At 38.6% G+C, this 25,066-nt stretch overlaps 1 protein-coding gene across 8 annotated transcripts in view; it reads left to right on the top strand.

Moving 5' to 3' along the window:
- PLXNB2 (plexin B2) overlaps positions 1-25,066 on the top strand; it is a 254,435-nt gene that overhangs the window by 216,321 nt on the left and 13,048 nt on the right. For all 8 annotated transcript variants that reach the window (XM_038154112.1, XM_038154105.1, XM_038154109.1 and 5 more), the window contains 14 exons: positions 4,614-4,750; positions 5,414-5,581; positions 6,586-6,694; positions 8,374-8,601; positions 9,086-9,262; positions 9,718-9,857; positions 10,892-10,992; positions 13,202-13,431; positions 14,425-14,606; positions 15,360-15,426; positions 15,538-15,684; positions 18,935-19,091; positions 20,187-20,287; positions 21,315-21,399. In XM_038154112.1, coding sequence (XP_038010040.1) covers positions 4,614-4,750; positions 5,414-5,581; positions 6,586-6,694; positions 8,374-8,601; positions 9,086-9,262; positions 9,718-9,857; positions 10,892-10,992; positions 13,202-13,431; positions 14,425-14,606; positions 15,360-15,426; positions 15,538-15,684; positions 18,935-19,091; positions 20,187-20,287; positions 21,315-21,399 — 2,029 coding nt within the window. The remainder of the gene's footprint in view (positions 1-4,613; positions 4,751-5,413; positions 5,582-6,585; positions 6,695-8,373; positions 8,602-9,085; positions 9,263-9,717; positions 9,858-10,891; positions 10,993-13,201; positions 13,432-14,424; positions 14,607-15,359; positions 15,427-15,537; positions 15,685-18,934; positions 19,092-20,186; positions 20,288-21,314; positions 21,400-25,066) is intronic.

The raw sequence follows: 25,066 nt of genomic DNA, 5'->3' as shown, positions 1-25,066 counted from the left end.
TTTGTAACAGTTGAACATAAGGGTTGAGTTCAGTTTAAAGGGCTCTTGGTAAAAGCAGCATTTTTATTATCCCTCAAAGAAGGTTTGCACAGACAGATTTACTGTGTGCCCCTTGTCTTCCTCTGCAAGGAGAAGGAATCTCATGTAGGATTTTGGTAAGCATCATAGAGCTGTGGGTCAGGTGCAGCTTTGCCAGGCTGAATAAGATAAGACTTTGTAAGATGAGACTAGACCTGGCACCTTCCAAGGGTCCGTGTGTGTCTGTCTGACTGCTGAACCATGGGAAGGGGCTGCCTTCTCCTTAGGTAACACAGTTCTTGTTGAAGTCTTGGATCACCACTGATGGCACTTTTTCAAATTCACTTGGCATTCAGTAAAGTATCATTCTCCTCCTGATCCTATCTACCTAATTGCATTTTTGAAAAATGCTTTCTGGTTGAGGATTTGCATGACCCTACTTTTTCCTTTATTAGTACTCTTAAGAAGACTGCCAGGTGGGCTGATGGAGCTTTGTTCTTTGAGCCATCCATGAATATTTTAAAGGAGCAATAAAACTTATTCATAGCACATTGGTTTTGCAATAAAATTATTATTAAAATTGTTAAAATTCTTGATAATTTATTTCAGCTGCTTATTTTTTCTGGCAGGTCCTTAAGAGGAAGGGAAAGAGGGGAAATATGAAATAGAAAATAGCAAGTTAAAATTAATCAAATAATATTCCTTCCAAGTTTACAGTAACAAAGTGTTAGCAGTCATGCTGAAGAATTTCTCTGCACACAAAACATCGTTCAGCTTCTCCTTATTAGATCATCTTTATGAAGCATCCACATTATTTGTTCCCTTGAGAGCCCCTGGAATTTGCAAAATTACTTTAAATATGTTAAGTATGAATATTTTGAATTAAGCGCTTTTAAAATAGTCCTTTGAGGGACAGCTGCAAGATCAGCAATTAAAGACAAAATCAGGGTTAGCCATAACCATTCCACCTCCTCTTTGGCTGCTCTCTGTGTTAGTTCCCAGAGTGGTTCTTGGCCCCAGGTTTCCATTCAGCCTGAAGTGCAACTGAGATGTGTGTGCACAATGGATGCATGAGGGGTGGGTGCTGAGTTCTCCTGTCTGGTGTAGCTGAGCTTTAAATTCCAAGAGGTGGAGTTGATGCCTTTCTAAAAAAAAAAACAAAAAAACAAAAAACAAAACAACAGTTTCTGTGGAAAACAGAAGAGATACTTCTTTCACTTCCCCCTTAGAGCTGTGTTTTTCAGAGATAACCTTGCTAGCTGGTTACCTCTACATCCCTATTCCTAGGGAGACAAATGCAGGCAACCACTAACAGGTCCTTCAAAGACAAGGATGCTGAGTGGTTTGACCTCAAGTTTGTGGCGCATTCTGCATTTACTGATTGTTGGCAACAGAGAGAGCTGAGCCCTGCCAAAGGGACCCATCAGATAACCCAACAGAGCTGTAACTCCCACTTTTGTTAAGAGAAAGGAATATGGCTGTACACTGAAGTTCCTAGCAAGCTTCCTTTCATACATTATGCTGAGGTTACAGAGAACAGTGTGTGTGATTATTCAGAAACCTTCTTTTTTCTTTCTTCTTGTTTCCTTAGTCTATGTTTAAAGGCTTGCTTTTAGTGGTTTCTTGCTCATTTTCTTCTTAAGCCTGTCTTTGGAGCCTAACCTTCCAGTGGAGGTAGTATTTAGGGAAAAGGCTACAAATTTCAAACAGATTTTTTCAGAGGTTCATAGAGAAAGAATTTGCCCATACTGTTTCTTTAGTGGTTCTTGAGGAAAACATTAATCTGAAAGCTATCCTAAGCATGCTATGCAGCTAATAATTCCTGTGGAAAATACAGCAGTCCAGCATGGTTGACAATTTATAGCAATTAGGATTTAATTTGAACTTAATAAAAGGTATGGTTTTCTGTGCATGTGGTAAGGTTATGCTTAAAGTATTTGACCCATTTTTATAAACTGTGTATTTATTAACTGTGTATTTCATATACAGGTCTAATTGTAATCTTTTTAGCAACAAAATTCTGTTGTAAAGAAGCACAAATGAGTTTTTCCTATAAAGTGCATATCTAGACTTATTCTAATTTAAACTTCAAATGTGATTTTTAAAACTGACCCCCTAAAACTTTTTATTTACCCTGGCGTGTCTTGTTTCAATCTCACTTAAATCAGCAAGCTATTAAATCCAAATATGAGGATGCACAGACAGGGTTATATAGACCTAAATGAGCTTTTAAAATGCTTTAAAATTACTTTGAGTGACTTCCCTGTATAAAATCTTGTAACCTGAGTGATGTATTAAATTAAAGCTAAATCAAAGGGTAGTGCATGAGAGCAGTCATATGCTCACTCTTGAGGAGTGAAGGGTTTACAAACAGATTTCTCTCGGGGAAGAAAAGCAATTGACACCCAATTAGTTAAAGCATATTCCTAAAGCTCAATGACTCGAGAGCAAATTACGGTTGTCATTGTGGATTTGTGAAGTGTGCTGAACCATGATGCATTCCTTCAGAGGGAAGTTGCTTAGACATGAAAGTATAAAAAAAGCAGAGCACGTACGAGTTCTCCATGCTTCTATAATAACTGAGCATCAATAAAACAAATTTGTAAAGTAACCATGAAGTCAGCTGGATGCATTTTTATGGATTCCTGCTGCTTGTTAAAAACCTGTTGATGACTCACCGAGCTTTGAACTGAAATGTGGTATATCAGTCCCTTCCTCCCTGCAATTGGTGTGCCCTTGGCTTTGTGGCTGTAAGCTGTCACAGAGATGGTCTGTGCCCGAGAAAAACGACCGGAGAGAAGGGGGTTTGCTGCATGACTGCATAACTAGGAAGAGGTGTGTGTGTTGCTCTCTGTCTCTGAGAAGGGCTTTTCTCCCTTCAAGTGGAAGATCAGTGCTGTGTGATAGTGATTGAGGAAACCCTCATCAGCAATGGACGTTTTCAAACTTTGTTGCTCTTTCTTTATTTGCACATGCCTCATATGAAATAGCCCCAAGCCTGGACTTTATTATCAGTCAACCCTTTTTGCAAGATTATGCAAGAGGAGAACAGCTGTCATTTACAAATATGCATGAGTCTGGGAAATAAGCTTATTCCTTTTTTCAACTCATTTAAGAAAAGCCTGTTTTAGTACGGTGAAGCAGTACAGCTGTACATCAGAAAAGACATCACCTATTCACAGCCTCCCTTAAGGTCTTGATCTGGTATGCTTCAGCCAACACAGGATCAGGTTCCCTCATAACAATACCCAGCCTAATGCACCAGCCACCCACTTAGACCTGGCATCCTGTCTCTGTGTGCAATGCCCAGGGCACGGTGCTGCCAGTCCAGGGCACAGTGCTGCCAGTCCAGAGCACAGTGCTGCCTGTCCAGAGCACAGTGCTGCCAGTCCAGAGCACAGTGCTGCCTGCCCAGGACACAGTGCTGCATGCCCAGGGCACAGTGCTGCCTGCCCAGGGCACAGTGCTGCATGCCCAGGACACAGTGCTGTGTGCCCAGGACACAGTGCTGCCAGCCCAGGACACAGTGGTGTCTGCCCAGGGCACGGTGGTGCCTATCCAGGGCACAGTGCTGCCTGCCCAGGGCACGGTGGTGCCTGCAGGCTCAGCAGCTGTGGCCCCATGGCCACGAGGGCTGAGGCACGTCTGCAGGCCTGCTGAGGCCTGGGGTCAGCAGGCAGTGGCGCCCGGCCCCGGCTGCAGACCACGTCACGCAGCTGGCTCGGCTTCCATCATCCTCTTGATTCAGCAGCTCCAGTGTGGTCCTGAATAAGGATGCTTTTCTCAACTGGAGGCTGAAAGTACTTAGTGACAAAGTAATTAAATCATGCTGCTCATGAAAAGCCCCTACTGTTAATTTACAGTATTTGTCGGAGCTCCCAGAATACAATCATTGAAACAAAGACTGAACTGGGAACAAAAGGAGGGAACTTCTTGAGAAATTTAAATATAAAACAAATTTTATAACAATTTGAAATGTGTCTGCTTGATTTATTTGGTTTTAAGGAACCCACTCTAGGGTTCTAGGTGCATTAAGACAACTTGAGCATTTTCTGATTTTCTTTCTTTGGAAGTTTATTGTTTAAGAATAGGTTAACAGTTTTACCACAGTTATTGGGAGCCTTATGAAATAAAGGGAATCTTTATATTCTTTCTGTTTAGTGCACATTTTGAAAACCTTGTTCTTTGTCTCCTGTAGCTGACACAGAATATAGGAAAGGGTAAGGAAAGATGAAGGTAGACTCAGCCATAAAGAAGAGAGAAATCTTAAAATAAGTATGAAGCCAGGAAATCCAACAGGAAGCTCTCACAAACTTAATGGCTGCTAACTCTACATTTTGTGATAGGGAATTGAAATTTGTATAAAGCCTCATAAAATACAATAAAGAAAAAAAGTGCATTCACATTATCTGTTACTTATTTCAACATGAATAGAAAAAGATTTTGTTTTATTTTAGAAGATTTGTCTGTCATTGCTCTAATTTTATTATTTTTCAGGTAGTAATAATAAACTTATATTACCTATTAAGCTAAATAATACTGGTATAAATTTCATTTTAATTTTCTCACTTTGTTTGACCATCTTCTCTTTGCAGGAACCTTATCCTTCTCAAATAAGACCTGAAAGTGGTCCACAAGCAGGTGGAACCAGACTTACCATCTCTGGTATAAATCTGGCCACTGGTTCCAAGAAAGATGTTCAAGTCACAGTCGGTAGCCAGCCTTGCAATGTGTACGTAGCCCAAGTAACTAACTACACAGAGCTGTGTCCTAAAAAAGCACCAACCTTTTCTGCCCTTTATAAATTAAACAAGTCGTTTGCCTATATCTTTGTGACTCCTCCCATGCAATGGAGTTCTGCATGTAACATTCAGACAGAAACTCACTCAGAGGCTTCAGCGGAAGGAGCAGCTATAAAAACACCTTAAGTGGGAGAATTTAGATGTCCAAAGATTTCTCCACTTTTGGCTTTCTCTGCTGGACTGGTTGCTTCAAACCCACCCATGCTTTTACTCAGCATGTCCTCAGTGGTTCCATATAAAATATTAATTTTCTAGTCTCCCATGGTTTGTTCTTCTCCCTTCTTCTTCCTTTTATTAATTGCTGCCCTTGTCTTTTCCAAAAAAAAAAAAAAAAAAAGAAAAAAGAAGGACACTAAGTGTGCTGACATTGCATTGTTCCTGTGTTTGTACACTGTTCATTGTTACATCCTATATCTCTTTTGTTAAAAAGCTTATGTGATCTGATGGAAGTGTTATCTCCTCTCATAACTACTGTATACCCAGCAAAAACAGAGCCCTGGTATTTTTGTTCTGGAACATACAGTAAAAGAATACAAAACTCCATAATGTTAGTAACAGAAGATGTTTCCTGTTCTTTTTCTTCTTCAATCTAGTACTGAATTTGGAGACGAGATCATCTGCATCACAGGACGTAATAACAAGGTTGAACCTGTTCCGGTCACAATGAGCTATGGGGGCATGAGAATTACTGTACCACAGCTGTTTACATACAGTGAGAATCCTACTGTCACCAAATTCCTGCCAGTAAACAGCTTCAGCAGGTAATGAAATGTTAATAACTTTCTTCACAACTGGCTTAAAATATGTGTAATAGGTAATAAAAATATTAAATATAGAATTGTTTGGAATAAACTCCTACAGTCTAGCAATGCACACATTTAGGTACGTAGGGCTTGTGGTCTTAACTGCCATTGTTGTTTGAAAGTATTGTGTTTACTTCCAAATTTTCATCCCTTTTCAAAGGTCAATGTAAAAAGTGTAACATCATGACCTAACATACAGAACATTAAAAATAAATTTGTCTGTGACTTTTCTTGGAGCTATTAATACCTGTCCTCTTGAATATTGAGTAATCACTTATGTAAAATAGGATTTGGTTTTAAAGTTTCCTTTTCATTTTTGGTTGGGTGACTTTGGGACCTGGAATTTTTATTTGGTAGATCAATAGTGATTTACCCCATAGAATTCAAATTACTTTTTTTTTTCTTCCATGTAAACTAAAGCCTATTTTTATGTATTGCTTTGAGGTTTACTATCCCTCTAAATCCATGTCACTTCAATGACTTTAATTCCCACTGGCAACTTGCATTCATCCTTCTTCTTCTTATGTGAATGTATTATTTTTTAAACAATGTGCTGAAATAAAAGGGAATAGAGAAGCCAGGTCCCTACAGACCTGTGGAAAATATACTCTCAGCTTTGTCTCTATGTGTATATTGTAGGCAGAGAGATTTTAATAGTAACATTGGAGAAGTAAAGCACATAAAGATTGGCATCAATGTACAGCCAAAAATCCTGGCAAAGCAATTTGTACTTTTTCCAATTCTGCTGTTTTAAATAGAGTTTTAAGTTGACATTGATCTTTTAAATGCTTTTGTCATCAATAGCTTTAACAGAAAAGTCCTTTTTGTAGGATATCTGATTGTCATATAGGCATCACACATAGGGTTTTTTTCAGTGGAAGCAATAGCAGTGCAGAATGAAGAAGTGTATAGCTGTGGTAGTCTGCCAAAGACTTGACTTCTTTTTTAATTCTGCCTTGCAGTGGAGGAAGAAATATTACAGTAACTGGAACTGGTTTTGAGCTCATCCAGTCTTTCTCATTGGTGATCTATGCAGAGCGTCCAGAAGCAGGGAGGATTAATCAAAAAAAGGTAATTTTCCTTCTTTTCCCCCAAAGACATAACACTGGATATACAACATATAATCTGTTTAAAAACTGCATATAAACTTTCCCACTGGACTTCACTGGGCTTGGACCGAAATAAGGTTTGAACAGATTTCTGAGTCTGTTCAGGGTGTTCCTGTGGAAGGTCTCGACTTTCCTACCATCTTGCCTTACATTCACTTTGCAATCTTCTGCTTTAAAATTAATTTCATTCAGTATGGATAAGGATAAAAGATGTGTTTCAAAATTTGGAAGTGTTTGTTTTTCCTTTATCTTTCTCCTTCTTCTCCTGCTGCAGCCATTAGCAATTTGCCTGAAGCAGGATCTAAATCTAGACAATGCAGACTACTCAGCTTTGCACAATCAGTGTCTTTTATTTCCTGACATCTCAATGAACCAAGTCTTCTTTGCTCCATGCAAATTCCACCTGCAACAGGTCACAAAAAGTTGTGAGAAACAGCATTAAAAACCCCCTTCTTGCATCTTCTGTTAAGAGGAACTGACATTACCAATAGTATCAATTTCCCCCTCTTCTGGTGAAGATTGCTATTTAATTGATTTAGACCTAAAAGTGATCTTCCAGTTAGAACATTAGAAGACTCTTGCTAGGGCTGGCTCTTCAGTGTAAGACTGCCTTGTGATCCATAAACAGTTTGTAATGTGCATGTTTTGTATTATATGCATGACTCAACTTATAGAGTATGCCAAAGCCAGCTGGATTGGGATACATTAGAACCCTATCCCTAAAGATTTTTAAGAGGAAAACTGACAACATTTTTTAGGCCGTAAACTTCAAAAAGTAATTATCTTGATAATCTTGATTCCCAGGACAATCTAAAAGTCTATTTAGCATTCTTGACAGTGTTTATCAACATTTCTTACACCTCCTCTTATGTATACTCAACCCATTAGCTTGAGTCAGCATTACCTATAGCACACATTCTTCGTTAAGACTTTGCAGACTTCTCAGCTTTTCTAATCTTTTGGTTTGCTTTCACTTACGTGACAACAGCAGAAACGCTGGGGAGAAGCTTTCTAGTTTCATTGAGTCATGAAGTAAGAAACAGAGGTGGTGATAGAATAAATATTGAGGGTTCCTATTAGTGTTGTTGCCAGTGGTTGATGTTACTGAATGACTGAAAGTGTCAGGGTAAAAAGATTTGATGAATTTGGGATAGAAGACAGGTAAACTGAGTTGTTACCTTGAGTAGTTAAGTGATAATTGTTGAATTTTATTCCAAAATTTCACTTAATAATTATATTGAAATTCAGTGAGGTATTATGTGGTGTAAGCAGAAAATAATCGACCCAAGCTACTCAAAGGTACAGAAGATGATCAGGATTAAGGGTGGCATGCTAACTTCCTAATCTGAGAGGAATTTGATGGTATCAGTCCAGTGATAAAGAGCCATACAAATTGGAGGCAATGGAAACTGACCCGTAGCCCAAAATTCTTCTGTAATATAGTGAATCGATGATCTATTACCTTCAAATTTATTTCATTTTCTTTTTCAAAAATACTTTATACTGCGGTATTTCTGCTGGATGGAGAGGATTTAAATTCAATGGTTTTATTTGTATCGTCTAAAGTTATCAACAGTTATGTACAGAAAGGAATCGGACTCTAAAATGTGAATGTTCTTCTTCTTGTCTTGTTTCTTGCAGTTTTATGGGAAGGATGTTACAAGACTCAATGAAACCACGGTGGTTTTTTCTTCCCCACCAATACTGGAAGACCCAGAAAACTACAACATTACCACTGTTATTCTAATGGATCATTATAAATTGGTTGTAAAAAATGAGAGCCACTCTTTTGCCTATGTTGCAGACCCAACTTTTGAAAACTTCACAGATGGCATCAAAAAACAAGTCAACAAACTTATTAATGCTAAGGTAAACTTGTCAAAATTTGGTGTTTGCTCATTTTGTCCTTGAAACATGTATGGAATTTTTCGTTCCTTTCTCAAAGCCATAACAGATGTTTGGTGCCATACCCCAAATTCTTGGTAGAGTCCCTTACCTCTGCTAGATGAAGAACATTGGCAGCTCCCCTTTCCTCCCCACACCCTTTCTCAGAAAGAGTTCCTATCTGTTTTAGCTGTACTTTGGGTTTACTGAGGATGCTCCCTCCTGCTGAGACTGGCATTTGCGTTTGGAAATGCCCTCCCCAACAGACCTCCCAGGAACTGGAAGCGACATCCCATCTCACACCAGGAAGGGAGGGGAATCACATAATTCCCAATCACTCTGCTTTTCTGTAGGCTGCAGTGCAAATCATATCTGCTGCTAAAAGTCATCCAAATGGAAAGTTGCAATTCAGAATTTCTTGTCCCCCAAGACTTTGTGATGATAACTCAGCCTCTTATTTTCTGTCTAGGGCAGTAACCTGAACAAAGCCATGACGATAGATGAGGCCCAGGCTTTTGTGGGTGATGAGCCTTGCAATATAAAAACTCTAACTGAAACGGACTTATATTGTGAGCCACCAGAAGTACAGCCTCAACCAAAGAAACGGCAGAAGAGAGATACCATCAATAACCTTCCTGAATTCATTGTACGTTACCTTTTCTGTGGAATTTAGTTTCATCTATCAATAACACTGTTACAGTGCCTCTTGACTGAAGTAATTTGTTCTCCAAAGTTGTTGTAGTACTGTGAAGAAACTCTTTGCAGTTCTTTCTTCCTCCAGCTTCTGCCTACTGCATAAAAGATGTCACACGTAAAGAGCAGTCTCAAGGCTGCCAAATACCTTCATTATATAGAAATGTAGAACTCTAGCCAGACAGACTGGGGATTTTTCTTCCTCAGCTGAGCAAAATTAAATTACTTCATGGAATAAAGTGCTAGTGACCCAAAGTTAGTTTAAAATATTCAGAAGTATTTCCTCTGTTTGGAAGTTTGAGCTAGAAATTCACTTGTGAAAATTACTAAGAATTTAGGGTGCAACTGAGAAGTGGACCACCTTACATTTGCACTTGTTGAGACAAATGTCTGTTTTTATCTAATTAGGTAAAATTTGGACTCCGGGAATGGATCCTTGGAAGGGTGGAATATGATAACCGTGTGACTGATATCCCACTGAATCTAATTTTGCCACTGGTACTTATTCCCATGATAGTAATCATTGGCATTTCTATCATCTGCTACAGGTAAGCTCTTCTAATTAGGTGCTTCTGTTTTCCTAAAGCTTTCAAGGTACTACCTGATTGTTTTCAGCTCAGTCTACAGAAACTATCTTCATCGTTTTTATGAGCTGCAGAGTTTAGAAAAGGAGCTACAGCTGGAAATATGTATGAGCACCAATTTATTCCTCTCACGCATGCCAAATTCCTTGGTGTCAGTCAGCCCAGTCCTCCTTTACATATAAACACAACTGGTCCCAGGCTTCCCAAGAAAACAACTGCAGACTGAGTTGCACACATACCCTTTTGAAATGGCAGCTAAAGTGGCACTTGTGGAGGAGATAACTTATGGATAACTTATTCTGTACAAATACCTATGAAGATTTATGCTGCCTTAGCCAGCACTGTAGGTTGGAGCTGGATGGTTTTGACTAAGGGGTCGTTTTTGTTTTTCCACCTAAATTACCCACACACAAACTTCATGATTAATGTTGGAATTCATACTTCATAAAGGGCCAGAATATATGTCTGTATTTCACTACTTAGTCCAATTTTAAAGTTAGTAATGAGGGCCTCATACTGTTCCTTTAGGAAGGGGTGGATTTCACTCTTATGGTACATATCAATACAGCTGAAGCATGTGCTGTACACTTCTTGTGAGCCTCCATCAAACCTTCTGAGTTTGATCCCAGACACTGTCCTGGGTGGCTTAGAGCCAGTACAGGTCATGTTGCAAGCAATCCTTGCTCCAACTGAGTTCCTGGACTTGATATATGATTGAAAGCATTTGTAGCTACTTCTTGCTGGATTTTAAATTACTGGCCCAAGTCTGCTTTGAAACAACCAGCCCATGATAGTGCCAAGTCCCATTACATGGAATAAAGATTTCAGCCACTGCTGCTGTTTTTCTCCTCCATTCTCTTTGTGCTGTATTTAAAAAAAAAATCAAAGCCATGAAAATTTCTTCCAGTCCTTGGGCTTCCCTCTCAGAGCTGTTGCAAATTATTTACTTTTGCATTTTGTAACTTTTTTTTTTTTAATCTTACCTCTGTTCCATACAGACGCAAGAGCCAACAAGCAGAACGAGAGTATGAAAAAATTAAATCACAACTTGAAGGCCTGGAGGAGAGTGTCAGAGACCGGTGCAAGAAGGAGTTCACAGGTATTACAGATACATATTTCACTGCTATGAGTCCTCTTCAGCAATCAAAACATGCTGGAGGAATGGTGCTAGCTCACTTAAACTATCTTCTGGGAAGAAAGAATCAATACATCTTAGTAGTCTTCATTACTGGCATTGACATAGAGCAAGTATTTTGCTATTGTGTATGAGAGAAGTAAATAAAGTAAAATAGGTAGCTGAGGTTATTAAAATAAATTGATTATTTTAGTCTAAAGGAAGAACAGAGTTAGAAATTGGGAGTAGAAACTAGCTGAGATTGGGGTTACTTATAGCTATTAATGTGGTTGGCCATTAACACAAAGATAAGAATGTCTTATAGTGACTAACAGTGCACCTAATATTTAGCACAATGACTGTGTGTGCAATGTATGCACATTAAAAACTGTTTTCAGAGCTGAAAAATTTATTTGCAGCCATCAGCATACAAAGGGATAATTTGGTAACTCACAGGAAAAAAATGGCATTTTACCTTGTTCACCATGGGAAAATCTTAAGGTTGATTAGAGGAGCTAGCTAATTGTTCTGTGTAAATGTAGAGGCATCATCCCAGGGAAGGCAGCAGGACGTGTGAAGGCTCAGCATTTTTACATGTTGGTCTACTCATCAGAGCACTTAAATTACACATCTGAGGGCAAACTTTGCAAATATTGGCGTAAATGATTACCATGAAATGTCACCTCATTATCTGAATTATACTTGGTGTTGGGTTGTGTTGAAATAATCTCTATTAAAAAAAATACCCACATGCTTTATTGCTACAGAGAAAAACTTTCATATTGACAGTGGCTAAAACTTGGCGAGATTGAATGAAACAGCAGCTTCAGGTTAGAGTTTGACATTAAGAAGTTCAGGGTATCTCGAAGATTTCAGCCATGCTGGAAGCCTCCCTCAGTCTCGTTTTTTTTCTGGCATTTCTGGGACAGGATGTTCTTTACTTGTTCAAGCTTGCTTTCTCTGGAAAATCAACTCCTTCCAGGTTCTGGACACAAACTAGAAGCAAATGTTTGAGTCAATCCCAAACGGGGTTAATTTCAAACTGCATTTTGAACTGTGAGAGGATCTATCAAGGTTCTCCCTCCCTCTCTTCAGGCACTTCATACCCATTTCTGAAAGGAGAAGGTGCCTTTCTCCTGCTGGGGCAAGAGTAGAGTTACACATTCCTACTACCTGTTGGGTTGAAAGTTTCCTCTCTGCTCCACAAAGTACAAGCATTTTGGGAGTAGAATGCACATCCAAGGAGTAATCCAGTTCCTAAACTACATCCACCTTGACTTACAGTTAAATGATGAAACACTGAAGTCAAAACACATTCTGGTTCCATACTGTGAAACTGTAATGCCAACAGCACAAAGGGCAAACTCTCTAAAATACAGGAGAACAAAGATAGCCGAGGAAGGGGACAGCAGGAAGGAAGTTCTAATACCACACAGAGGGAAATTAGAAGATACTTTGTCCCTCATCTTTGATGAATGCTATAAAATAAGAGGCAAATGAATGAGCAATAAAACTCCTGAGAAAATAGGTCACTATATTAATTAACATGGTGCTCCAATCAATCAACAGTATTGGGTAATTGGAAAGCCTTCAGCTAGAGTAGCTGCTCCAAAGGATGATTCTCTAATTTTTGTCCCTTTTAAAAACTTCAGGCTTTTGAGTCCCACAGAAATATTTCCCTCTATTTCAGTGAACCATTTAACCTTCTTTCTTTCTGCCATCCCCTTCCTTTTTATTAAATTAGCTTGCTTTACACTTTAAACCTCTCTTTCCTGGATTGCTGTGTTTTTAAAATAACTTTCTGTACTAACTAGACTCAGAGGGTATAGAATATGTATTGGGAAAAAAGAAAAATAAAACCAAAACAAGACAAAAAATTTTCCAATGTCTTTTTCTAGTTCTGTACTATAATCCTACATTCATCTATATGAACTCACACAGACACCATGAAGGCTCTTTTACAGATAGGAAACCAGCAGTGCTAAAGGCAATTATCCCCATGTCACCATAGGATTAGCTGTGGTTATAGTTAATAGGATGATTGTTAAAAATAGCAAAAGAAAATGTGAGATGAAGTAAGTTTTTGCTGCTGAGTTGCTTTTTCACTATTAAAAGGCGCTCAAAGAGCTTGTATTGCTTAAAAAAACCTGCAGAATTTTTGAACTGAACCATTGAACTGCATTGCATATTGCAGATCTAATGATAGAGATGGAGGATCAGACAAATGATATCAACGAAGCTGGAATTCCAGTACTAGACTACAAAACATACACAGACAGAGTCTTCTTCCTGCCCTCCAAAGATGGAGAGAAAGATGTGATGATTACAGGAAAGCTGGATATTCCCGAGGCCAGGCGCCAGACCGTGGAGCAGGCTTTGTACCAGTTCTCCAACCTCCTCAACAGCAAATCATTTCTCATTAACGTGAGTACTGAAGTGGATGCACCTTGTCTCTTAGCTAGGCACACCTGTGTGTATGTGTGCAAGACAGCAGGTTTGCAAGCACAACTGAACAAAAATTAATAAAAGTAAGTGATTTTCATATGGTTCTGATTCAACAGTACCCACTGCAGATATGTGGCATCACAGCCAGAGCTTCATGTTGGATCTCATATTTCTGTGCCAGGTCATGTAATATGGAGTTAGTCAACTTTGCAGTGCCTGTAAAAAGCAGGTGTTTCCCAATCTGGCATAAAAACTGGTGTTACAAGTTTGGTTTAGCCTTTTAAGAAATATGATCAGAAAGTGCTGATTCCATCCTGGCTCCTCACAGGAGTCACTTGTGGACAGCCATCTACCAGAATCTGTGCCCCAGAGAAGGTAGAGGCTCCTCAAGTGGCCTATTCAACAAGACTGATGAGTGCTCACAGCTGCTCTGAAGAGACTTATAACTGCTCACTCTTAAAAACTGAAGCTCATTGTCAGACATCTAAATATAGATTTAGGCTTCTAGCTTTTTCTCTTTTTTTTTTCTTTTTTTTTTATGAGAATCTAGTGCTGAGCTAGTTAATGGTAGAATTAGAGTTCATGGCAGATGAGAGCACATTTACAGGTGTACTTACATTAGTGTCTTTATAATTTGATGTGAAAGGACTGGGAATTTGGGGAAGAGGGGAGTTGATTTTCTCTTTTAAAATTGTCACAGAACACTATTTTACATTTAATTAAAAAATCCTTTTTAGATAAGCTTTTAGAGAAGTATATAAGCATTCCTTGGGTCACTCCAGTACACTGTATATCTAATATCAAAATTTAGGCAACATTTTCATATAAGTTCTTTCAAACTTCTGAAAACTTTTAGATTCAACGCTTAGGAGATTTAATATTGAAATAATATTGCTTGTCTCCTTAGTGCAGACAAGAAGTGTTGAGGTTCTTCAGAAACCTGACTTCATTTTACATTTTTTTCTTTTTCAGTTTATTCACACACTGGAAAACCAAAGGGAGTTCTCTGCTCGAGCTAAAGTGTATTTTGCATCTTTACTGACTGTTGCTTTACATGGAAAACTAGAATACTACACTGACATCATGAGGACACTGTTCTTAGAACTGATGGAGCAGTATGTTGTGGCCAAAAACCCAAAGCTGATGCTAAGAAGGTTTGAATGACTGTCATATTTTCTGTATGTCTCTGGCTTTCTGTAAATGTGTTTGTTTTGCAGTGAGACTGTGGTGAAATGCCAGCTTCTGTAAAATCAGAAATAACTTGGCCCAAGCATATTAGCAAGACAAGCCCACCAGGAGCAGCTGTGGAAGGCACAGCAGGATGCTGGACAGGAGTGATTATTCAAATACTGCAGTTTAGAAACACCTGCCTTACTTTGAAATACTGCACTGAGCATTTCATTTACTTTTTAATCTAACTTTATTCCAATGAACTAGCATTTATACCACACATCACCTCCATAATGAGCACACATAATCAGCTGCACTGTGCATTCAGTGAGGGCTTGCTCTAGTGTTTTAACCCAGCTGTTATTCCCAATAAATTTCAATAGATCTTGCTCTCTGTATGTTGTAGTTTTGTAATCTGTAGGTTGTTTCCCAGAAACTCCACAATTGGGTTAAGTTTTTAGCTCTCACAGCATAGACCCAGTTTAAGATTTTGAATAAAGCATATGTGCTTTTCAGCAGCGAGATGAAGGCACCTACTCAGGACTGATGAGCAATACAAAGCACTTATCCTACATCAAGTACATGCTATCAAGACTCTATAGGGAAATCATTGCATTAGGAGACTGAATGCAGCTAAGCATGTAAAAATATTATATTTCAAGCAAGCAGTGGGGGTTTTTTTAAACCTTGTCATTAAGTGCCCTTACTATATTCAGGGTTGTTTGGTTTTTTTTCAGATCTGAAACGGTTGTTGAGAGAATGTTGTCTAACTGGATGTCTATTTGTTTATATCAGTACCTCAAGGTAAGAGTTGAAGTCTGTTGCCTGTGGGATTTTTTTTTAATCAGTAATACTTAACAAAGCTGCACTTGAGTGTGTCTTTTGATTTTGTTTTATTTCCTTTCCTTTACATAGGACAATGCTGGGGAGCCTCTTTATAAATTGTTCAAGGCTATCAAACACCAGGTAGAAAAAGGCCCAGTGGATGCTGTGCTGAAGAAAGCAAAGTATACACTGAATGACACAGGCTTACTGGGAGATGATGTAGAGTACACACAGTTGGTAAGTAAAGCGTAATTAATAGATTATAAAATCTTTTCTTTTTCTTACAATTAATTCCAATATTGTTGCATCCATACACAGTTTTCTGGACTACTGTGAACTGCATAAAAATTCTGGTCATGGGCAGGATTGTCAGTAGTTTTACCAAAACAAGACTCCAAGCAGGAAAACAAAATTATAAAGTAAAATTCAAATCCTGCCAGTGCAGAATCCATTTCAAAAAATCCCTTTCATCATTTTCAATCGGTGTGAAAAGTGGTCAGGATGTTTGGCTCCTCCCCTTTTCCCATCTAAATTCATTGGCAATTGATTTTTGCAGAATTCTTGCACTGCCATTATGCCTGAGCTTCAGGTTTTCTGCCTTGTGATTCCTGCTTATCAGCATCTTGAACAGCATTTTAGAGATCATTTTATTTATATAAAATCATTTTATATACCAGATTGTGCTTCTCTACAGTTCTGTGAGATGGCTCCACAATCTCCAGAACACTTTATGAACCTTTTTCTACATTTTTTCCTGTGTGAGTCAAGATCTCCTGAACGTGGGCAGCCCAACTGGCATTGAGAGTTGTTTATTTCCTCTCAGGGAAATTATTCCCTACAGTGCCTCTGCGGCCAGTTCTGGAGAACTGTGTTAGTTGCTTCAAGTGGGAAGAACTGGATATTCCTGGCAAGGGTACCCCTCCTCTGAACTCAACCTCCCCCTGTATCTGATCACCAGTGCCATGGTCCAGTTCTTTTCTATTACGAATTCTACTTTAACTTAATTCTGTTCACTGTCAGAAATTTCCACCACTTTTCAAACATACTCCAGAACACAGATTCACCGTCCTTTTGGAAAAAATCAAGTAGCCCACTCTTTAGCTCTTCAGGGAGTGTAAAATCTTGTTTTACTCTTTCTGACAGTCTTGCTGGTTTTCTTCAGGGTACAGTGTAGTGAACATCAAAGATGCACAGACTGTCCTTCAGAGACCAGTTCATGATTTTTTTTCCCTTTCTAACTTCTTTTTTATTGACATGTTAGGAGTCATTTGTAGTTGTCTTCAACTGAGAAAGATGCAGTGACATATATGCAGCATGGAAAAGAAATTTAATAAAAAGCTTTATTAAGTCCTTGGTTAGGAAAAAAAAAAACACTTCCATTTTATGTATTCTGAAAGGATGCTGATGGGAAGGCTGATGGGAGAAGAGTTCTGTAGGACTTGCACTCATGGAGTCACCAGACTCTGACCTAGAGAGTAGCTGGATGAAGAATGTATTGGGCAAGAAGAAATTTTAAGTTCAACTGATATTTTGGCGATTAGTTTAGGTACCATCTTTATAAGTGCCACCCACAGAAAACACACCGATTGGCAATGCTGGCTATAGTTTCTGTTGTGTATGGAAAACAAAATTTATTTGCACTGTACATCATGTAAGTCTTAATGGCAATAATTCTTTATTTGCTCTGTTTCTTTTCATTAAAAAGAGAGCCTGCAATTAAGCTATATGACTCAGCTTGAAGGCAGAAAATTCATGAATGCAATCAGATGTGGGCACAACATGCATATTAGCTAAATATTAAACATTATAACATTGTGCAGTAGCAGTATTTGGTCCAGACTTAAATATTTCCTATCAAACAATTTTATGTGTGTGCATGCATGGAAGTTGAGATGTATGTATATGTGTATATACATATGATAAAAGATTATGGAGGGGGTACTATTGCCGTTAGTTTTTGGGATCTTTGGCATGATGATGATGTTGTGGTAACTCAGAACAGTTAGGGAGCATTTGTGCACCAGTGTAGGTGAAAGCATGACAAAATTCCTTCACTTCTGCCTGAAAGTGAGACAAGGTGGGTAAGTATAGCATGGAGCAGTTGTCTGCTCTCTAATTGTTCTTATTTAAAAGATGAATTTGTTTTGCATCACTGGTTACACTGACATGCTGCATACTGAACCAGCAGCAAAATCATGTCTAATTACCATAAAGCTAATAGGAAAAGGAAGGTGAAATCTCATGATTAGTTTGAGCACTCTGTCAAGGGACAGTGCAATCATGTTTAATTTGACTGCCGTATGGCATAGCTTTTCTTCACTTTTTCAAAATACCAGCTAGGCAAGTTTATTTCTGAGGTCTGATGTGATAAATTCAGGCATTGTGGTTGGCAGGACTATGTGTATCTGAGAGCTGCAGAGCTTCACATGTGCCTGGCCTCCTAAGTTACCTGACCAGCCAAAGATCCACAAGGACTCTGAGCTGTAATACTGATTCAGCTAGTGAAAGAAAGAGGCTTTTCATAGTATTTGGGGTTTTTGATTTTTTTTTTCCTTCTGGAGAGGTATTCTGGCCATTGTTTTCTTATTTGTTTTTGTCTGTATTGAAACTGACACTTACATAGCAAAGCTTTTTTCAAAAAAAATCACTCTAGATTTAGCAAATTACAGGCTTTCAAGAAATTCTCTTTAACATTAAGAAAACCATGTCAATACTATCAGAAAACAGTAATATTTAAAATGCTAGAACTAGCATAAGCTACTTAGGTGTATTCCCTGCAGCTATTAGAGTTATTAGGACAATAGTAGGCAGTAAGTGAGGTATTCAAACACACAAGATGATAGAAATTACTTTTATATGTACATACATGTGTGTGTGTGTGTGTTTAATGAACAGCTGGTAACAGGAAGTAAAGTTTGGAGAGCTGAACTGCTCCCTGCTCATCAGTTGAGCCATGTTAAATTACCATATGTACAGAAGTAGTCTGCTCATCTTTAAAATCACTGCCATGAAGAAAGTATAAAGGAAGGCAAAAGCACATAATATTTGAGGAGTTCAGCAAAGTACAGTTCAAATTATTATTGGGAATTCATGAAATTTGGGCACTGCAATACTTGGCCTTTTTATGTTTAGGATTATCAGGTTAAATGTAACGAGTCAGTGGCCTAACTGCTTTGTTCTTGTGTGTTTTTCTTTAATAAACTCCCAAGATTTAATAATACTAGCATATTAGGCATGACTGAATCTACTCTGTATCTTTTCTGTCTTGTCATAGTGGGAGAAACTAACTGGAATTTATGACAGCTGGTTAACAGCAAAAGATCCTTCAAATAATCCATACTCCCATTGCAAATACGTGTTGCTGTGCAATAATCATTGCATGGTGAATTTCAGATACTGTTTGCATTGAAATCACCCAGAGGAACAGATTCAGAGGTAATTCAGCACTGATTTGCCTTAATAACTCTGCACATTCTTTTCTTCACAGACAGTTAATGTATATGTGCAAGAGGGAGGAAATGATTCCATACCTGTGAAAGTGCTGAACTGTGACACCATATCACAAGTGAAGGAAAAGATAATAGACCAAGTCTATCGAAATCTGCCGTGCTCTCAGTGGCCAAAAGCTGACAGTGTAGTTCTTGGTATGTAGTTACTTGTGATACTATGTTGAACAGGTGAGATCTGTTGTGTGACTTTCTATTTTCTGAAAAAAATGTCTATAAGAAGATTTTATTACTTGGTTATGGTTTGGCTTGTTGTTTCTTTTTTGGTGTTTTTTTTCCTTAAAGCTCAATTCATGTTCAGCTGAGTGCAAAAATACAGCATTTTACAGCAATCTGAATATGTTTTAAAAATTAATGTTTTCTTATGAGTTAGGTTTTTTGACTCTTAAAGTTTTTGTATACTGTCATCAGCATTGCAAGAGCCTGTTAATGACTATTGGCACAGATGAATTCATGTCTGACAGAGTCAGTATCTCAGGTACTAATTAATGTGATAATGACAGCATGGATAATTAACTGATGGCGAAGTAATGATGCAATTTCAGAAACTGGTACTGATTTTTAGTTGCCTTAATGATGGTTATTCAAAAGAATTATAACTTACAGGAACTGCACTTTTAGGAGATGATGTACCACTTAGTCTCTGAAAATCATCCTCCTTGAAGGCTTTCAAAATAGCTGTTCTCTTCTTGACAAAAAAAAAAATAAAAAAAAGGAAATGGTGTTTCTTAAAAGACCTAATAGACTCAGAATTAAAGCTCCAATTAATATTTTTTCCAATATTTTCATTACTGCATTAATCTAAAAGTAGAAGATGGAATCCTTGCACTTCAGAAAATCCTAGTAAATCCCCTAAAAATGTCTTTTCTATTCCATCAAATCCTACTCTGTTTAGGACCGATAGCAGATTTTACTATATATATTTATTGAATTCTATGAAAAGGAATTTAAGTTTTTATGGAAGTTAATCAGAAGTCATATGCATGGTTAGGAACAGTTCATGCAAACTTCTGAAATAAAGACCAAACGATTAAGCTACAAAAAACACACACTGGGACATGTGCTACATTATTTCTTCTGATGTTCCACAATGTGTCAGTGGGTCTTCCTTGGAGCAGTTTTTTGGGGTTTATTTTTTTGTTTTCTGGGGTTTTTTTGTTTGTTTGGGTTTTTGGGGGGGATTTTTTTAATTGCATTTTTAAATTGTTTTTTCTCACTTTAATTGCTGCTTAGAATGGCGTCCAGGTTCTACTGCACAGATCCTCTCAGACTTGGATTTAACATCCCAAAGAGATGGCAGATGGAAACGCATCAACACACTAATGCATTACAATGTAAGGTGTTTCAAAAATGTTGTTCACACCTGTCACCTGTTTTCTTGTAATAAATAAAATCTTTATTTGTTTATAGAGACATTTCAGTCTACATACAGGTTGCCCAGAGAAGTTGTGGATACCCCATCCTTGGCAGGTCTCAAGGCCAGGACAGAAGGGGCACAGAGAAACCTGGTCTAGTGGAAGGTGCCCCTGCCCATGGCAGGGGAGTTGGAAATCTTGAAGATCCCTTCCAACCCAAACCCATTCTATGATTCTATGATAAAGAATCAAAAGAAAAACACAGGTCTGGGTCTAGTCAGTGAAAAGTTTGGACTGTGAAAGGCTGGGTCTAGACATTCTGCCCAAGCATTTTATATAAAAACAGAAACCCTAAATGCCAGTACCTTGGTTTCCTCAACATTGACGTATCCAAATCCAAATTCCATTTTGAACATTCAACTTTTTGCTGGATCTCATATTAATCTTTTCTCCACCACTTCCTACCCCTGAGAATTGTCTTTGTCCTTGCTGTGCTGTTAAATAGATTTTGAGTTGTTCTGGTTTGTTCAAAAGCCCAATCAGGAGAGCAGGAGTTGACGTTGTAGTACTGTCTGTTTTAGGTTCATACTGTGCACTCTACCACACACTTATCTTTCCTTTTTATGCTATTTATTGTTTTCTAACAACAGTTAATCCTGATTGGGAAAGAGAAAAGTTGGTTAGTTTTCCTTAAGAAAACAGACAGGTCTGATTCTTCACAATAAACCCCATTTTTGTCCAGAGGACAGCCACACCATGTTGAGGAACCCCTTCAGCCTCAAAGATGCTCCTAATATTTCACTAATCTCAGAGGAGCTGTTGATGGGATCTCGTAGAGAGTGGGAGTTTGTTCTGAGTTGCAGAGCCAGTTGTCCAAGAAGCCTATGAAGGTCAGCATTTTCATAGCTTCCCTGCAACAATCACAGAAACCCCAGTTTAGGGTTTAAGAAAGAGGTTCAGTAGCGTGTGGTTCTTTCAAAGAATATCTCTGTTTCTATTTCCAAAGGTCCGAGATGGTGCCACGCTCATCTTATCAAAAATGGGGATTTCCCAGCAGCCAGAGGATAATCAGCAAGATGTCCCAGGGGAAAGTAAGTGTCTTGTGGCTTCCCTACCTCCCAAGATGACCAGAAGTCAAAACACACATAGTGATGCTGCCATTTTGATTTTGTTTATCAAGCACTTCCCTGGAGCTAGATATTCCCCACCAGACTATATAGAGTTTATTCGTTGTGTAACCCACTGTACACTTGCAATCGTTTTCTTTGCCCTCATTATAAAAGTCTTAAACCCTAGGACTTTACCCATAATTGCTGTGAGTCCATACTCCAACTTAATAGAAAGCACTCTTATTAAACATTTCCTTCCATATTTTGTTCTTTAATCACATTACATCATCTATAGTCAAACTGTACATTTCATCTTCCCAGAGCTTTATCTATTTTTCTCCTTTCTAAAGCCTTTATTCACATTCCTCTTCAAATTTCTTTCACTTCTTATTAGACTGAGAATTAAATGCAGTATTCCCGATGAACCACAGTGGAGACTAGCTCTCCTCTCTCTGACATAATGAATCTGATGTAATTTTTTGTAGCATTTCTTAAAACTGTGTTGCCTTGCAAACTCATCTCTGTATCTTCAGATTTTGTGTCTCCCTTCCTTTTGAGTGATGTTTCACCAGCTATGCTAACTTGTTTTTCTCCAGGGCTTTTTAGTTGACTTTGATTGTTCCATGCATTTTGTCTCTTTGTTAGATGCACAGTTTTTCACAATTCCTTTCCTCTTTTTGAGGTTTTCAGTCCTCTGTAAGTGAGCATCAGGAATTTCCTTGTAATGTTTCTTCTCTTTCACATCACTAATGCATCTGCTGTATAATTCTTGTTTTGCTGTCTGCTACAGTATGCTGGACTTTGCAACACAGAAGAAACCTGTTAGCTTGCAACCCATCTTAAAAGCTTTTACTTTTGTGTGTTAGTATTCTGTCTAGACCAATTTTCTATATTTCAAAATATCTTGAGGCACAATATCCATTACAGCCTTGAACGCACTCGGATTTTTATGGCAACATTTACTTGTGAATATATGTTCTTTGTCACATGTATTTCCTTTACTGACTTCAGATGTTCAGTTTCCCTGAGTTTTTTAAATCCTTATATTCAGTTATTTTACATGAGGTAGAAGTTAGATTTATGGAACAATAATTGTAGAGATCATTTTTCCTCCCATGAACTGATTTGATATGCTTTTCTCTCTAGCACTGATTACAAAGGCCATTACTTCACCTAATAATTTCATTCCTTTAAACAGATTTACTGATCTTAGATTTAATACGTTTTGAGGGCTGGGCAGTTAAACAGGTTGGAAATAATATGCCAGAAATGTACATTTTTCAAAAAGATGGGTCTCAGCTGATAGCTCTGACATATATGGCTATTTAGCAGAAAGGTTCAGACTTTCATTTGTTTTGGTGTTGGACGGGAAATAAGGATGGGCAGAATTACTTACTGTTTGCTTTTTACTCTGTCCTCCTGGATTCTTTCTTTTGTGGTTTTTTTTCCACCAGAAAGAAGAGTCTTCTAGTGGTCCTGTCTACACTGCTGCTGCTATCCTCACTCTTTTACTCCAAGTGCCTGGCATAGCTGGCCAAGCAGTGACTGTTCTGTCACAGCAGGAGCCAACCCAGCATGTTAACTTAACAAGCCATCCAGTTTTATATGGAAGGCAGTGGAGTGCAGCCAGGAGAGGTGCTGATTCCTGGGCCCTGTTCAGTTTGGCTGCACTGGTGGCTGGGCTATGGTCACCTCATCTCTAAATAAGTGGAGTGGACTGTGAATGGAGCCTGGTGGTGCCCTTAACTTGCTTTGCTTTCTTGATATAGAATAGTGGTCAGCCTTCTGTTCTGCACTGCCAATCTTCATCCTCTTCACCTCTTTACCCCTGTGGCAGGCAGTAGAGGACCAGATCACATGTTTTTCTTTTTTTCTTGGGTTAGGTTTTTTTCCCCTTCCTTCTTCTCTGCAATTTTACCATTCAATATGATTCAGTATGATGAAGCTCTTTGAACAAGCATAATCTGTACTCCAAGGTGAATTCATTAGTTATCTGTGTGGCATACTAAATTGTAAAGGAAAAGCAGACTTCTGGGGACAGTGCTGTCACACAAGGGCTCTTGTATGTCAGAGAAAAGTCTGCAGAGAATTCAGATCCCAAAGTATCAAGTGCTAACAGCTTCCACCGTGTTTCTTCTCTACACCTGTCTTGCACCATGGTGGTGTACAAATTTGGGATGACAGTGTTTCATGCCAACCTACCCTGCTTTCTTTAGCACTGTAAGGTCTTCAGAGCTATCTGGTGCCAGCTTGTTCTGTTGGAAAGCTATAAAATGTTACAAAGCTGGTACAAAGTGAGAGCCTGCTGTGACCATGATTTGTGAGACACTGTGTATAAAAGGGAGAGGAGAGGATCAGAGGCTTCCCCTCCCACACATACACATTTATATGGCACAGGGATTTACAGGGTTTGAATCAACAGAAATCCTATCCTGACTATGAATGAGGCTTGTGACGAAGTGGATTTCCTTTTATTCAGTCTCATTAACTTGCACCTTCTGCACTGAGAAGTGTCAGCTGAAGCCATTGACTATCAGCCAAAGTGGGAGGCTTTGCACCGACCGAAAATGTAAAACCATGTTCAGAGATGTTGCTCTAAATCCTGGCATTGCTTCTGTGCTGCTTTTATTCAGAGCTTTTAACAGGAAGACACTGGAAGCTGGAGATTGTAACAAATTAAATGCAGCATCCTTTGCTTCTGGAGACAATAAATGCAGTTGCTAATTTGTATCAAGAAGGAGAATGGTTCCAGTGATTTCATACTAGTGCTATAAACTGAGCTATAAACCAAAACAACACATTCTGTTATTTTGGGTGTTTTTTCCTGATATTATGTTTTGGGGTTTTTTTGTTTGTTTTGTTGGGTTGTTTTTTTCCTTTTTTAATTATGAATAAAAATAGACACGGGGTTGCAGATCAGAAATACTAATTAGCAGATCTGTTAGGGCAGCCCTTCCTCCATCTCCATGGAACAGTATTCATGAGGTAGGGGAGACTGGAAGGAAGATAATTTGCTGCAGGTCGCACAAGGGGAAAGGGGCTGCATTGTCTGATGTTTACATCACGGTTCCTACCACTGTAATTAGTCAGCACAGTCAATTTTTGCCATTAACTCTCCCCCCAACACCCCAATAATTATTTTATATTGGCCAAAGAATGTCCAAGGGCCAAGACAAAGAGCTCAGGGGGAAGCATTTGACCCCCTGGACACAATCGTCTTCCTGCTTACAGCTTGATGCTTAGTGCGACTAAGGAGATAAAAAGGAGATATTTCCCCCTATCTTTTATTTTCTTCATTTCCTACTTTCCCATTGAGGAAAATATTATCTCATAGAACTGTTGTTTTCTCTTAGCAACCATGTTGCTAACATGTTTTGTTGGAATTTCTCTTCCTCTTTCTTCCTGCTATTTATAGCAATGGAGTGAGATCTTCGGGTTGCAAAAGTTCATCTGCTTGAGCTGTAGTCTCTTGATCCTTACTCTCCTATGAAATAACTACTATTCCACTAGTAGCCAATTCTGCTGGTGCTAAACAAACACAGAACAAACTCAGCAGCATGTAAGAGCCAGTGATCTCAGTGGAAGCCACTTTAGCAGTTTCCTCTTCTGTCCAAAGTTAAACTGGACCATATACCATCAGGAGGGCAAA

Source organism: Motacilla alba, chromosome 1A, assembly GCF_015832195.1.
Source record: "Motacilla alba alba isolate MOTALB_02 chromosome 1A, Motacilla_alba_V1.0_pri, whole genome shotgun sequence".
In the NCBI taxonomy this organism is placed as follows: Eukaryota; Metazoa; Chordata; class Aves; order Passeriformes; family Motacillidae; genus Motacilla; species Motacilla alba.
The sequence above is the reverse complement of the archived record's forward strand: the minus strand, read 5'-3'. Positions and strand labels throughout refer to the sequence as shown.